We start from the raw sequence: 16,304 nt of genomic DNA, 5'->3' as shown, positions 1-16,304 counted from the left end.
GCAAACTCAGTTTGAGATTTAGCAAATTAGAATGGTGATATTGTCATGGAACAGTGGTGCCAACATGGATTGCTGTACTTTCCAGTATCTATAGCTGTGGTGGTGCATTGTGTGTGTTAGGTTGTCTTGAGTGGTGTTGGGGTGTATTGGGTGGTTTCTGGTAAATTGCTGGATGTTGTGACTCACCTCCGGCACCGGCCCCACAGCTGGGGGAGAGCTGGCCGCTGCCGCAAGTGCACATGTTGGGTCTGGAGCAGAAGCCATCACCGCACGAGTTACGGCAGATTGCTGGGAGGAGAGAGAGAAACAATGTCATATAGATGTCACAGCAACCTCTACACAGCCAGCCGGAAGAGGATGGCTCCCTTCTTGGCCAACTCTTTCAAATCAAATCAAATTTTAATGGTCACATATTTAGCAGATGTTATTGCGGGTGTAGCGAAATGCTCTGCAGGGTTGTGGCACTTCATTTGTGGGAAACCGCTACACAAATACAATAAGCTTCCATTTGATTTATTGGACTAGCAAAGGCAACACACAATTACTCAAGTTATTTAGTCATCAACAAATTGATATAATGTAATATAACTTATTAGTACTTACGGACGATACACTGGTTCCCTGCAGGCAGAGTCTTCCAGCCAGGGCAACAGTAGGAGTGGAAGCGAGAGCCACACACATTGGGCCTTCAAAAGGGTAAGACAGGGAAAACAAACTCAGTACTCAACAGAGCCCCGATATAATTTAGGCAAAGTCCTCAACAAATACACATTGTCATGATTATTTTCCAAGTGCTCAGAGACGTGCTTTCACTCTAAACGGACACGACGTTGATACGAAGCCTCCCAGAACGGTAGGCATTTTTGAATGGGGCTTACACAAAAATACCAGTTTGTTTTCAGTCATACTCAATGTAAACTTCCCAAGAAACAGGAGATATTTATAACACCTTTCTCTAAGCCTCCCTGGTCTCTGGTCTTCTGGCATCCTGCCCGGTACCCCTCCTGGAGTCCAGGTTCTGCCTGCTGATTGGTACCGGGATTTATTTTTTTATTTTTTTATTGGACGGAAGGCTGCCCTGACCCCTGACACATGTAAGAGTCATCAAGCAGCTCGGAGTGCGGCTGACTGGTCTGCCAGGTTATCCACAACATCCCCCTGAGGAAACGGCCCAACCACATCTACAGGTCTGTCTCTGGTTTACACATAATGAACCTGGCCTCAAGTACCCTAACAGCCATACTGAATTCTCACAAACTCTTAGTGTCTTCAGAGCCTCTAATGCAGGGGTACTCAACTACTATTTGGTGTGAATGGATATCGTCCTTTATCGGTGCTGTGGTACAGCGTAGTAGCAAACATAGTTGTCTACGACTTAGGAAACATGTTGTTAGATAAAATGTACATTACATGAGACAATTTTTTTAAATTAATTACAACTTCTTTCGAATGTAAATATGTGCAGCATTGCATCAACATTGCTGAGGAACAAAAGTGGTTGCATAATTGTCTATGCAAAAAAGTGCACTGTGAACCATTGTACATGGGCCTTGAATTATTATTATTTATCTTTTTATAAAATAAAGTGCATGTTTTGTGGAGAACAAAGGAGAGTTGAACAAAAATAATAATCTGAATGCACAGAACGTCACTGTGGGCCATGCAATATTCATGTTGAGCATCTGTGGGCCATGCAATATTCATGTTGAGCATCTGTGGGCCATGCAATATTCATGTTGAGCATCTGTGGGCCATGCAATATTCATGTTGAGCATCTGTGGGCCATGCAATATTCATGTTGAGCATCTGTGGGCCATGCAATATTCATGTTGAGCATCTGTGGACCATGCAATATTCATGTTGAGCATCTGTGGGCCATGCAATATTCATGTTGAGCATCTGTGGGCCATGCAATATTCATGTTGAGTCACTGTGGGCCATGCAATATTCATGTTGAGTCACTCTGGGACTTGCAATATTCATGTTGAGTCACTGTGGACCATGCAATATTCATGTTGAGTCACTCTGGGACTTGCAGTATTCATGTTGAGTCACTGTGGGCCATGCAATATTCATGTTGAGTCACTGTGGGCCATGCAATATTCATGTTGAGTCACTGTGGGCCATGCAATATTCATGTTGAGTCACTCTGGAACTTGCCCTGCATTAATGAGAGAAATTACACTTTCTGTCTCTTGCCAATGCTTTGAACTTTGACACAAATGGAGTGAGAGTGTTCATTGGTGGGCTTGGTGTGGTATTTGTTTTGAATAAAGTTAATTGTGGAGAAGGCTGATTCACAGTTGTATGTGGAGCCAAACATGGTCAGGATGTATAGTGCCAGTTTTTTGAGAAGCTGCAGGCACCATCTTTCCCCAGAAAGTGACAGGGTCACAATCACCAGCCTGCTTCAAAGACACATTTTCTTGCAGCTCAATCAACTACATTTGCAGTGATGCAACATCTACCCATCTGAAGATCTGTTTTGCTTCTTCTGACAACTTTGTCACAGTTCTCTTCCAACAGTGAAGTCATTAAAGCGAGCCTTGAAGTTATCCATCAACTTCTGGATGAAATCAACATGGTTGGGAACATCTTTGTCTCCCTGTGTTTGCACTAGAAGATTGGGAAAGTGGACATGGTCTCCCTGAAGATCATTCTTGAAAATCTCCAATTTCTTCTGGAAAGCCCGGACTTCTGTTATCGTATCACACACTGTGTTGACCCGTCCCTGCAGATTAACATTCAGTTGATTAAGGTGTGATGTAATGTCTGTCAATAATGCAACTGTTTCCATCTTCTCTTCATCTTCCAAAAACCCCGAAAACTGAGTTTCCTTGTCATTCTTTTGCTCTGATAAAAAAGCTTTGATTTACTCCTGAATGCATGTTGTTGGGCTGTCAGGGAATTGACAAGGACTTTGGTGGACCTCTCATGCTGGGATTTGAGTTGGTTAATCTTGTTTGTTCTCACCTCCGTGTTCAGGGGATACTTCTGATCAAATTTACTATGCCTGGTGTCATAATGGTGCTAAACATTGGCACTTTTCACGAGAGCTACGGACTCACTGCATATCAGACACATCGGGTTGTGCTAGCTGCGGGGAGAATGAATAAATACTGTTCCATCCACTCGTCTTTGAATATACGGTTTTCAGAGTCAACTTTTCTTTGTTTTGAACAAGCCATATTAACAAAGATACTGGTAACTAAGCTCCTTATATCTCTGATATTTACAGTTGAACCGCGGTCAAATCTTTCTGTTTCTTTCTGCCTCCTTGTCCCAAGGTTCCACTGAGGATATTTGGATTAATGTGATTGGGTAAGAAGTGGCCTCTTGTATTTGCATATAACCACGCAATTGGATTAGACGGGGCACTAGTAGAGGTAAGCGTTGCTTCGAGAGAGAGAGAGAGCAGGAAAGAGAGTTTGCTGAGTTAAAGAGACCGCTGAGACCGGTTGATTTTTTAAAGCTGTCTCAAAATAATGTATTGAATTTATAAAACAAAATGCGATGTTATCCGGTCCGGATTGACCCTTCTCTGGGTTCCAGATCCGTACACCTGTCCTCAAGTTGAGTTTGGCTACTCTAATGCATGGGTGTTAAATATACCAGGCCTGCGAGGGGGTCCAATCTAGCCGCGGATGGTTTGAAATATACCAACCAATACCAACTCAGTATACAACAGTATACATATAGACTAAAACCAAATCCAAAGTGTGTAGAAATGATAATGGGCCTACATTCATACAGTTTCTTGACTGTGTCCAGCTCGCTTGCTAATAATCACCGAAATGAACGCTCGACAGTTAGGGAGCATCAAAAATTTAAAAAAAAAAATAGATAGAGGACGATCTGTAGTTTGGATCTTTAGATCGACCGAAAGCAGAGCAGAGAAGAGCACACCTCCAACAGCATTACCAGATGGCACAGAGACAGATAATGAGGGAAGGAGGGAGAAAGAGAGAGGGAGGGAGACAGAGAAAGGGAAGAGTGTGAGACAGAGGCAGAGAGAGATAGAAAGAGATATATAGAGAGATAGAAGAGGGAAAGGAGGGAGACAGAAATGAAAGGTTAGTCGGAGAAAAGACAGAACGGTGGGAAAGGGATCAGTAGGAGGTAAAGGAAAACAAGTTGATGTTAAGGAGAGGAGGAAGGACTCAGAGGAGGGAGTGGAAAACAGAGCAGCAGATAAGGAAACAGAGAAAAGGGAAACAAGATTGTTTTGGGTCATACAGTACAAAAATCTTGAAAAATGCTGTTTTGACATAAACGAAAACAGCGCAAGAGTACAACATTCTAACAATGAATGGTTCATAAACTGCTTGCTTGCTACAGACATCCATCTCTCTACACAGCAGTTAGCCGTTTGGCTTGGGTTTGTTGTTATTGCTCTCTCCTTCAGGCTAAGCCTGGCCTTTCAATATTCAGCCAAAGAGGATTTGCCTGAATATAGAAAATTAATGCTGTTTTCAGCGCTCAATTTAAAGCTGGGATCCGCATAAGGTGAAACAGCGTCACCGGTGCATTAGTTTGTTGTTGTTGTTTGAAACTCATTTAAATTAGATCAGAGAAGTGTGTTGTAACTGTTGCCAAATAATGACATTAGCATATATTGCTAAGAATGTGACAGTAGTGTGATTCCCTTAGTGGGTCTAAAACCAAGGCCACCAACACCAATGACAAACACCCTAACCACTGTCCCAATATGGGATATCTCTAGGGCATGTGCTTATTGGGCCAGTACAGTTAGGCCCTGTCCAAAAGAAACCCTAACCCCTCCTCCCTAGGCACCGGTGTAGAAGTAAAACAATGACATAGGTGTAAGCAATAGGGTGAATGCACTTTGAAGTAAATATAGCAGTACACTCAAGAAAAACTTTAACTGAGCATAGTGACTCAGGAGTATCATTAAAACAGGTTAATATGCCCCACCAACATCAGACAACTTTAAAGAAAGCCCTTCAATTGTTGAAGTTTGTCATCAATGAGGAGAGAATAGTCAAATTAATTGATAATGGATGCAGACATGGTGGCGTAGAACGACAATCTGAATGCTGTGAATCAAGAGGTTTTGAGTTCAACTCCCAAGTGAGGACATGTTGAATAATAATTACTGTATAAATGAGCATGCATAATGTAATCATTTGTGTCACATATGTAAGTTGAAAGCACTTCTCCTAAACCACAGAAAACTGGACACGGATGTTATTGCAACGTTCCCATGAAATGTGTCTAGAACAGTAATATCTTAAGTTCTAAGAACATGGTAACAACGTTCTGGGTAAGTTCTATTTGACAATAAGGGAATGGTATCTTGGAAGCATTCTTGCACATCCTGGGAACATTCCTATGAAAGAGTTAGTTAATGACCTAATGAGACTGTTAATGGAACATTCTCGAAAGTTGTGCGAACGTTTGTTGTTAGCTGGGTATGGTATAAAACTGGAAGGGTTGCTGTCGATGAGGTTAAACAGGGGCTTTGTTTAAGCCTAGTAACATACTTACATTTCCCCACTGAAAGGAAAATAACTTTAACCTGGTGAAAGAACTAGAGCTGAAAGGCTTTCAGAAGAAACACCTAATTGCTCCTTTCTCCAGGGCCCAGTTTCCCGATAGTGATGGAACTCAAAGTCTCTGCATTGTAAATCCGACTTCTGCAGTAGCTGTACAGCATTTACTGCGATACGGCCTCTGCAGAAGTCAGGGCATTTATACTTATTGCACTTTGCTGAGCAGAGCTGTTGTGAAGGAAGTTGTCAAGGAAGTGAGTTTGTGTTTATACTGGAACTTTCCGCCCCCACCAACCGTCAACCAATCATGTCAATGTGGAGCTATACGGAGCCCTCCGCAGTTGTTACAAAATTTGGGAGGCACAAGGCGATGCGGTGCGGAGCTCAATTTGGCCTCTACAGGCCTCCGCAATTGCGTCACACCCTCCATACAGAGCCTCCGAACCACATTTTCAGATCAGGCATAAATTGGCTTTTAGGCTTATGAGTGTTTCAACAATGGATCTTTCCTAAAACGGACAAAGATGTTTCCCAAAACCCCATGCAGAGAGAAGGTTTTCTAAGGGCGTTGTTGAGGAATGTGTCCATACTGATAGGATCGAAAGAAAGGGAGCGCTGCTCTCTTATCAGCTTTCTATATTCAAATCTTACCTTAACATTATAATACTGACGATGGATCAGCTCCTAGAGAGATATTACTACCCACGGCTGCAAATATTGACACACCTTAAAATGTACTAAATCACCGATTTGGCACATCATTGAGCACATGTTAGGCTACACATTAGACAGTAGCCTACAAGTAGCAAAATAGAACTCAATTGATTGAACATGAAATGTATTCCAATATGATTGAAATAGGCCTATAGCCTATACTGTTTATATTAATGCAGTCGTCTCGGTTTTCATTTGAAGCATCTTTATATATCGCTTGTTTGTATCAATTGCCAAGACATTGGTAACTTTGTATTTGTAGTCAACTTTGTTCTGAGGTTATTGGTGGTCACAGAGAGACAGATTAACCATGTGTTTCTATGTTTAGCAGAGATCTTCTCTGTATAAAGTGACGTGGGAGAGAAAAATGAATCTAATGATGCACTTAGCTGTTCTACGATTGGTCTGATGCAGGCGTTAGATTACAAACATTTTCAAGTGCAACGTTAATAACTATGGTTTTGGGAAACAGCTCTGAGATTTAATGATGCTCTTGCAAAGGTTCTAACTAGAGGTCTACCGATTATGATTTTTCAACACCGATACCGATACCGGTTATTGGAGGACCAAAAAAAGCAGATACCGATTAAACGGCTGATTTTTTATATATATATATATATATATATATATATTTGTAATGACAATTACAACAATACTGAATGAACAACAAACCCTTTTATTTTAACTTAATATAATACATAAATTAAATAAATGTAGTCTCAAATAAATAATGAAACATGTTCAATTTGGTTTAAATAATGCAAAAACAAAGTGTTGGAGAAGAACGTAAAAGTGCAATATGTGCCATGTAAAAAAGCTAACGTTTAAGTTCCTTGCTCAGAACATGAGAACATATGAAAGCTGGTGGTTCCTTTTAACATGAGTCTTCAATATTCCTAGGTAAGAAGTTTTAGGTTGTAGTTATTATAGGACTATTTCTCTCTATACCATTTGTATTTCATATACCTTTGACTATTGGATGTTCTAATAGGTACTTTAGTATTGCCAGCCTAATCTCGGGAGTTGATAGGCTTGAAGTCGTAAACAGCGCAATGCTTGAAGCATTGCTAAGAGCTGCTGGCAAACGCAGTAAAGTGCTGTTTGAATGAATGCTTACGAGCCTGCTGCTGCCTACCACCGCTCAGTCAGACTGCTCTATCAAATCATAGACTTAGTTATAACATAATAACACACAGAAATACGAGCCTTAGGTCATTAATATGGTCAAATCCGGAAACTATCATTTTGAAAACAAAACGTTTATTCTTTCAGTGAAATACGGAACCGTTCCGTATTTTATCTAACGGGTGGCATCCATAAGTCTAAATATTCCTGTTACATTGCACAACCTTCAATGTTATGTCATAATTACGTAAAATTATGGCAAATTAGTTCGCAACGAGCCAGGCGGCCCAAACTGTTGCATATACCCTGACTCTGCGTGCAATGAAAGCAAGAGAAGTGACACAATTTCCCTAGTTTAATTTTGCCTGCTAACATTAATTTATTTTAACTAAATATGCAGGTCTCAAAAAATATACTTCTGTGTATTGACTTTAAGAAATGCATCGATGTTTATGGTTAGGTACATTCGTGCAACAAGTGTGCTTTTTCGCAAATGCGCTTTTGTTAAATCATCCCCCGTTTGGCGAAGTTGGCTGTCTTTGTGATGAAGAAATTGTCTTCACACAGTTCGCAACGAGCCAGGCGGCCCAAACTGCTGCATACACCCTGACTCTGTTGCACAGAATGCAAGAGAAGTGACACAATTTCCCTAGTCAAAAGAAATTCATGTTAGCAGGCACTATTAACTAAATATGCAGGTTTAAAAATATATACTTGTATATTGATTTTAAGAAAGGCGTTGATGTTTATGGTTACGTACACATTGGTGCAACGACAGTGCTTTTTTTGCGAATGCGCTTGTTAAATCACCCGCTTGGTGAAGTAGGCTGTGATTCAATGATAAATTAACAGGCACCGATTATATGCAACGCAGGACAAGCTAGATAAACTAGTAATATCATCAACCATGTGTAGCTAACTAGTGATTATGTTAAGATTGATTGTTTTTTATAAGATAGGTTTAATGCTAGCTAGCACCTTACCTTGGCTCCTTGCTGCACTCGCATAACAGGTAGTCAGCCTGCCACGCAGTCTCCTCGTGGAGTGCAATGTAATGATCGGTGTCCAAAAATGCAGATTACCGATTGTTATGAAAACTTGAAATCGGCCCTAATTAATCGGCCATTCCGATTAATCGGTCGACCTCTAGTTCTAACGATAAACTTAGTCTTAAAATGCTTTTGGGAAACAAGGCCCAGGTCACTGTCAACAACATATGTAGTCAGCTAGCAGATCTTCTGGCTTTTTCTCAGTCCTTTGATCTTACAGACCAATATATAGGCTAGAGGCCTTCTGGGGGCCACATGCTCCTGGCTTGAAGGTGCAAACTCAACAGTTATGAGACAGAGTGTTGGAGGCTCTTCACATGGAGGATTCCAGAGGGCCAAAAGTTCAGAGCCAGACAGTTCAGAGGCAGAGCAGGGGCCATGGAGGTACTGCTGGGAAATAAAGTGGGTGGTTGGGGGGCTGTAAAGACAACAGTAAAGTCTGAAACCCTTGGCTGTGGAGTATTCAGCCAGCAGATAAACACTGTTCACACAACAAAGACCAGTGTAATGACCACAATTAAAATAATCTCTCCCTCACAGAGTGAATCTGTGACTCTGATGCTGTACACAATGTGTAATGGAAGACTTTCCAATTTCATGTCATGTCAATGTCATTATGTTGTGAGGGGAGAGGGGCTATCAACTTGGGTAATCTGTATATGTTGGGTGCTAATATAGTCATCCTATAAGGGATAGTGTTGTAGAACTTAAAAGATATGGAAAGAATCCACAGGCTTTGTTACTTGCCATGAAAAGGCTGCTGGCATCCCCTGGCCATTCAGTTTCTGAATTGTTGCATTCGCTACATTATTATTTTATATCTAATCTAATCTTGACGCCATGCAACACGGTTCTGCTTCACTGAGCAGATCAAAGGATAAGATTGCTAGACCAAAACAGCCCACTACGTGTCTTCTGAGTCAACCATTGAGTGAATGTGACACAGGTCAAGCCTGAAGTGGCCTTGTGTCTAGCTGGCTCTCAGATGAAATGGCTCCAATGAGACTCAATTTATGTCAGGCAGAGTTGTCCAGTGGCTGCTGAATTAATCACACTGACTGACAAAAAAACAGCAACTCAGTCCTATGTGTGCTTTACCCCCACTCAAATTTTTTAAAAGATGTTGTATTTTTACATACACCAGATAGGTGCAGTGAAATGTATTGTTTTTTACAGGGTCAGCCATAATAGTACCTCAACCCTGGAGCAAATTAGGGTTAAGAGCCTTGCTCAAGGACCCATCTACAGATTTTTCACCTTGATGGCTCGAGTATTCAAACCAGCAACCTTTCAGTTACTGGCCCAACGCTAACCACAAGGCTACCTGTCACCCCATGTCTGCACTGTAACTGAATACTATTTCATTCCAAGAAGGCCTAGCTTTCTCTCTCTCACTCCTTCTCTCTCTTTTTCTCTGCTGCCATGCGTTCTGTTGCTTTGTCACCTGCGGCAGTGAAAAAAATGTCCCTTGTCGTGCCCCCAGAGCGATCAGAATACCTAATTTCCTGCGTTGGGGCGCAGGGGAGCCATAAGCAGGGACAGATGAGAGACTGATTGGAATAACTGATGCTGACATTCAAGACTAGTCCCAACAAAACATCCTTTGTTTTTCCGAAAGGGGGAAATATACAGTAAAAGCTTTGCCTTGCTCCATTGACACACATCCCACCCAGTCCCAGGGGGGTTGAGGGGAGACGGTGGGGATGATGATGAAGGAGGGAGGAGGGGGGTTCTGTGCTTTCTATGATCCACCCCACTGGAAAACTTGAACAGCCCCGCCTTCGCAAATTCCCAATTTACTGCCCTTTTACCCCTACTTTGAGTGATTACCTCCGCTCAAAACATTGTTGCCAATAAACTTTCCCCTGCAGTCTTCAGCTATGTGTTCTCTAGCTAATACGCTTAACAGAATGCCTACTTGCTTAGATTTGGGTCATTGCATTCACTCAACAAACTTTCATTAATGGTCCTACCCCTTGACCTAGACACTCCCATGAAAATGCCAATTTTTTGTAAATACTCAAGGATCTCTCAGTTTTGCAAGCAACCTTTTAGCTTCGAACATGTGCTGTCTTTGGGAGAACAATGATGTATTCAGCATTATTTGGTTGTACTAAGGCTATGTTGGCTTTAGCCCAGGAAGCACAGCAGTGGCAGAGAAAGTTGCCAAGACAGCTCAAGTGGGAAAGTCATTCAAATTGTCCAACTGTCCACATTCTAAGCCTAATCTATTTCCTAATCATATAACCATGTTTCAGTGGAGCATTATGGATAAACTCAAAGACAGACAACCCCCACAAGTGCACATCCTTTCTTCATAATCAATCAAAATAAAGACGTTTTTTAATATATATTTTTATTTTACCTTTGTTTAACTAGGCAAGTCAGTTAAGAACAAATTCTTATTTACAATGACGGCCTACCCCGGCCAAACCCTGCCCTAACCCGGACGACGCTGGGCCAATTGTGCGCCGCCCTATGGTTGCTGTCCTGGCTTTAATACTCAGCAAACAGCCAAACTCCTTACCCTCTGAGTGTCTCCTGTCCTCTCCGGCGAACCCTCTGCACCTCCCTCTCGTCCACCTTTCCCGTGAAGCGGCTGGCTTGGTACCCTCCATCTCCCGCCTGGCCGTACGCAGTGTGGACCGAGGCCAAGCACACGGCCGCCCATCCCAGCAGCACCCGGGCCAGCTTCCCTGCTCCCATTGGCTGCTTTGTGTGGCTCTGCGTAGCTCTGCTGCTGAAGACTACTGGATGATGTCACTTCCCCTTACTCTTTGTTGATGTCACCTGGGGTGAGCTACACACACACACACACACACACACACACACACGTCTGCGTGGACCTGTCCCAGTCCCTGTGTGCACTTCAGGGTTGGGGGCTGGTGGGGGGCAGACAGGAACATACATCAGGGCTTTTGGCCTCCAGCAGACATGTGCAGGTTAACCATCTCAACACAAGATTATTGGTCAAAAGTGATTGGTACTTAGGGTGGAATGTGTGCTGTTTCAAGTCTGCAGAAAAAGTAATGGTTTGCTGTGCCAAATGACAGTAAAATGTATTTTTAAATGCTGATGTCATTGCTAAAAAATCAACAGTTTTATTTAGAAACCCTCCTCCAAACTACCCCAATCCTCTTTCTCTCTCCCTTAATTGGGAAAATCTTCAGTTATTCTTTCAGGGGGAGAACTAAACCCAGTGTTTCACATATACTTTCACCGGTATCTGGATTTCAAAATCTAATTAATTTCTAATTACTTACCTGCAAGTCTACTTTTACAGGTTGGTCCTGGCTGCATTAAAGCATATTACGTTGAGAAACGATCAAGTCTAATTGGACAGCCATTGGTTTTATTATTTCTCATTAAAAGTCAGCTTTAAGACTAAATGATTGGCCCCCAGTGATATATAACCACCGTTTAAACCACATCAGGGGGTTACAGAGAAGGAAGGAAATATTGGCCATTTTCTCCTCAATAGTTGGTTATTATGCAAAACATGGGGAAGAAAAATAGCCTCCATCACTGACTTCAATAAAATGTAATGGATGATGAGTGATAAATGACCGGTAACGATACTCCGCCTTCTCTCACTCCACCCCCGATCTCTTTCTTTCGATCTGTCTTTCGCTCTCTCGACACATTCAGACGCGCGTGCACACAAACACTTTAAATTGCTTTACATAAAATATTTTGAAATGTCGAAGCAGGAAGTCATTACAAAAATGACCGTAGCCATGTGAATATGCAATATTATTCATAATTTGTTCTAATATTTGAAATCATACATATAACGTTTTTTTCCCCTCTTTCACAAATTTGATAGGCTACGACATCCTCAGTGGTAAAACGTTTGGTGGCTTCATTTACAGTAGGCAATGCGGGGGAGTTAATGTTCACCGGATCAATCCGCGAGACCGATCAAAGAAATGCCTGATCAATTACAGTACCTATTGCACTATATATAGCCTTTTTGTCGACTCAAATGTCAAATGACCGGTAAGCTATGTACACTGCAAAAAAGACAGATTCAAAACTTAAATCAGCTAAAATGAATATACAACTGTTCTTGCCTTTGTCTTACCTCTGAAAAACGTTTAATTAAAGGACAAGATAAAACTACATTGAACAGTGAAACTTCTAAATATCTGAGGGGCAAAATATTTGGGCACTATCATGCAGACATTTTGTTAGCAACTTTTTTTATGGGACAAAAATTAAAACATGATATCGAAGTGGACCACAAAGGTATCGTCTCTTGAAGCAAAGTTGCAAAGTAACAAACTAACCACCTTGATAATATAACCAACCACACAGCATAACAATTATATTCCCAAAGCATACAGGGAACCTCGGCTCGTAGGTAGGCTACTGAATACTTATCAGCGACGGGAAAAATGCCGGTAAAATAGATGTTGCAGCTTTGCCAAAAATAATCCTCACCGAAACTTTTTTGACAATTCCTTTCAACCATTCACAACTGAATAGGCAAGTCAATGCGCATTACTTTTGTTTTATAACACAAGCTTAACATTCTCAACTCGGGTAAAAAAAAAAGTCCTATGACAATAGTGAATAATTGATAACCAGTGTCATAAATCAATAATAGCACAATACCTTATAATTGTTGCAGTGCCTTGAAGTCGAGGAGCCGCGAGTCCGAATTTGAAATGGGATATGTGCCTCGGAATGGGATATTGAACTATAGCCTTTGAGAAAAAGAGAAAAGTTAGGGAATTGCCCTGATTGGAAGAGGGGAGGTGCTTTTTTAAAACACACAGAGAGGGGGGTTACTAACGGACCACAGGACAAACCCACATTCCATAAGACTCTGTTATAAAGTGGGCAAGTATTTAGACAGACCTCTAACATGACCTATTTTCCAGCTACTTTCCTTTATAGCTGTGTAATGAAGACGAGTCTAATTAAGCAAATGATCAGTTAGACTAAAGCAATTAGTCAACTAATAATCCTCAATCGATGGAAATGTGTAACACAAACTAACCTTGCCAATAGGATAGAATTCCATCATTACCGCCACAAAAGGTTGTTATAGTTCTATGGTTTTTGACTAATTATTACATGGAAGTGATCTGTGGACCTTTCCAATCATATTGAATAAGATCTTTTGTCTTTAAAGTTTGGTCAGTGGACACACCCTGTCATTTATCACAGGCAATTTAGTATGTTTACGTTAAAACCAAACTTAAAGGACACGTTATTGCTATATTGTCTGTATATTACATGAAAGGTTTACGCATGCTATTTAGATAGCTCTTCTATTTATTGCAGTAGCCCACAGGGCAGGGGCGCAACTTTCACTGGGGACATTCTGAAATTGCATTTTTGTCCCCCCCAGTTTTATCATTGGAATGTGATACAAAACAGGCAACGATGTGCTTTAGGACCATGCGGACGCCTCAGAGTGGTCGGGTAGGCATTATGTCCCCCCCATTTCTAAAATCAAAGTTGGCCCCTGGCACATTGCATTGATTGACACATTTCTATGCAATGTTGTTAATGTTGATAGAAAATAGATCAAATGAACTGGTGGCCTATTGAGCAGCTGAGCACATCCCAAGTGTTGGGATACCCCGTTTGTCTAAGGAAACAAGTTTGGAAAACACAGCAAGCAGTGTTTGTCAGGACTGCCCTAAAATAGTCTCCTCGCCTCTCACAATTTGTAAGGAAGTTGTAAATACTGATCTTTTTACAACAATGCACGAAAATGCTGAAAACTCACATACTGTAATTAGGGAGTACCACGTCAATGGAGTTATGAGTTTTGAGAACAAAAGACTTAGTGATATAATAATTGAAAAGGTCAAATGTCAGTATACCTGATATACAAATCATTTACATTTCCTTTTGTTCTGTTGGGATCGTTGACATTTAGATTGTGGGTGTTTCCCTACAAACTAAATTAATGGACACTCCCAAGCCTTCATAGAGAAATCAGTGTTCAGGCCAGCTGGCATGGCCATGCTCTAAAGGTAATAAAACTAATTAGGAAAATTTGTATGAAATCGTGTTTTAGCACTCTCTCACACTCACACACTTTCGCAGACATACGCATGCGAACACACACACTTTCGCAGATGCACACACTCTTACACACAGACACATCTGCATGTTTAAACCAATTATCACGGCACTCCATTCTCACATGGAATAACACACCCGAACAGGCTTAGCCTTGAACATGCAGCAGTTGAGTGACTGGGATGATTTGTGATGTGCTTAGTTTGGAGTCCTCTTGGGTCTTCGAGTGGCTATCTTACACAGTGTGTGATGGGAAGAAAGACTGAACACCCCCAATGACTGTCTTCCAGCCTTATGAAAAAACCACATGAATTTCACGTGATCACATGTGAAGTATTCCAAAAACACTTGATCACATGTGATCTTATGTAAAGTTAATGTGATAACATGTGACAACATCTAAAGCAACATGTGATAACATGAAACCACATGTGATCACATGTGAAATGTTCAAAAAACATGTGATTTCACATGTGAAATTTCGCATGAAAAGTGAAATCATGTGTTTTTTCTGTAAAGGTACCCCCCCCCAATCTGCTAAACAGAACCACATGTCCCCATGTAATCTGGTGCCGAGTGAAAGCACCACTGTCTGTATGGATTGTACAGCAGGAACCCAGGGAAATACATTAACTAGCCCCCTTACCTCTTTCTCCCCTTCGCTCACTACTCTCAACACACTCATTGCTGGGCGTATGTCTACATATGGAGAATATAGAACGCTCACAGAACACACTACCGGCCTGCCCCAAACCACCCAGGTACAGTATGGTGATGACATCACTGCTATGATCCAGATAGACCAGGTTATTAAACTAGTGGAACAGTGGATGTTTTGTTCATCTGGTGTTCTCTTTACACAATAGTGCTTTATGCTTTAGATACAGTATGGTCATCTGGTATGTTCTACACACATAGTAGTGCTTTAGATACAGTATGGTCATCTGGTGTGTTCTCCATACATAGTAGTGCTTTAGATACAGTATGGTCATCTGGTGTGTTCTACATACATAGTAGTGCTTTAGATACAGTATGGTCATCTGGTGTGTTCTACATACATAGTAGTGCTTTAGATACAGTATGGTCATCTGGTGTGTTCTACATACATAGTAGTGCTTTAGATACAGTATGGTCATCTGGTGTGTTCTCCATACATAGTAGTGCTTTAGATACAGTATGGTCATCTGGTGTGTTCTACATACATAGTAGTGCTTTAGATACAGTATGGTCATCTGGTGTGTTCTACATACATAGTAGTGCTTTAGATACAGTATGGTCATCTGGTGTGTTCTCCATACATAGTAGTGCTTTAGATACAGTATGGTCATCTGGTGTGTTCTACATACATAGTAGTGCTTTAGATACAGTATGGTCATCTGGTGTGTTCTACATACATAGTAGTGCTTTAGATACAGTATGGTCATCTGGTGTGTTCTACATACATAGTAGTGCTTTAGATACAGTATGGTCATCTGGTGTGTTCTCCATGCATAGTAGTGCTTTAGATACAGTATGGTCATCTGGTGTGTTCTACATACATAGTAGTGCTTTAGATACAGTATGGTCATCTGGTGTGTTCTACATACATAGTAGTGCTTTAGATACAGTATGGTCATCTGGTGTGTTCTCCATGCATAGTAGTGCTTTAGATACAGTATGGTCATCTGGTGTGTTCTACATACATAGTAGTGCTTTAGATACAGTATGGTCATCTGGTGTGTTCTACATACATAGTAGTGCTTTAGATACAGTATGGTCATCTGGTGTGTTCTACATACATAGTAGTGCTTTAGATACAGTATGGTCATCTGGTGTGTTCTACATACATAGTAGTGCTTTAGATACAGTATGGTCATCTGGT

At 41.2% G+C, this 16,304-nt stretch overlaps 1 protein-coding gene across 1 annotated transcript in view; it reads right to left on the bottom strand.

Annotated features, from left to right (window-relative positions):
- The window catches only part of fbn2b (fibrillin 2b), an 88,575-nt gene extending 77,468 nt beyond the window's left edge, over positions 1–11,107 (bottom strand). The window contains exons 1-3 of the mRNA XM_039000341.1: positions 10,929–11,107; positions 604–686; positions 187–288 (exon numbers count right to left, since the gene is read on the bottom strand). Of these exons, the coding sequence (XP_038856269.1) occupies positions 187–288; positions 604–686; positions 10,929–11,107 (364 nt within the window). The remainder of the gene's footprint in view (positions 1–186; positions 289–603; positions 687–10,928) is intronic.
- Positions 11,108–16,304: the final 5,197 nt, after the last annotated feature.

Source organism: Salvelinus namaycush, chromosome 9 (assembly GCF_016432855.1).
Source record: "Salvelinus namaycush isolate Seneca chromosome 9, SaNama_1.0, whole genome shotgun sequence".
NCBI classification, from domain to species: Eukaryota; Metazoa; Chordata; class Actinopteri; order Salmoniformes; family Salmonidae; genus Salvelinus; species Salvelinus namaycush.
The sequence above is the reverse complement of the archived record's forward strand: the minus strand, read 5'-3'. Positions and strand labels throughout refer to the sequence as shown.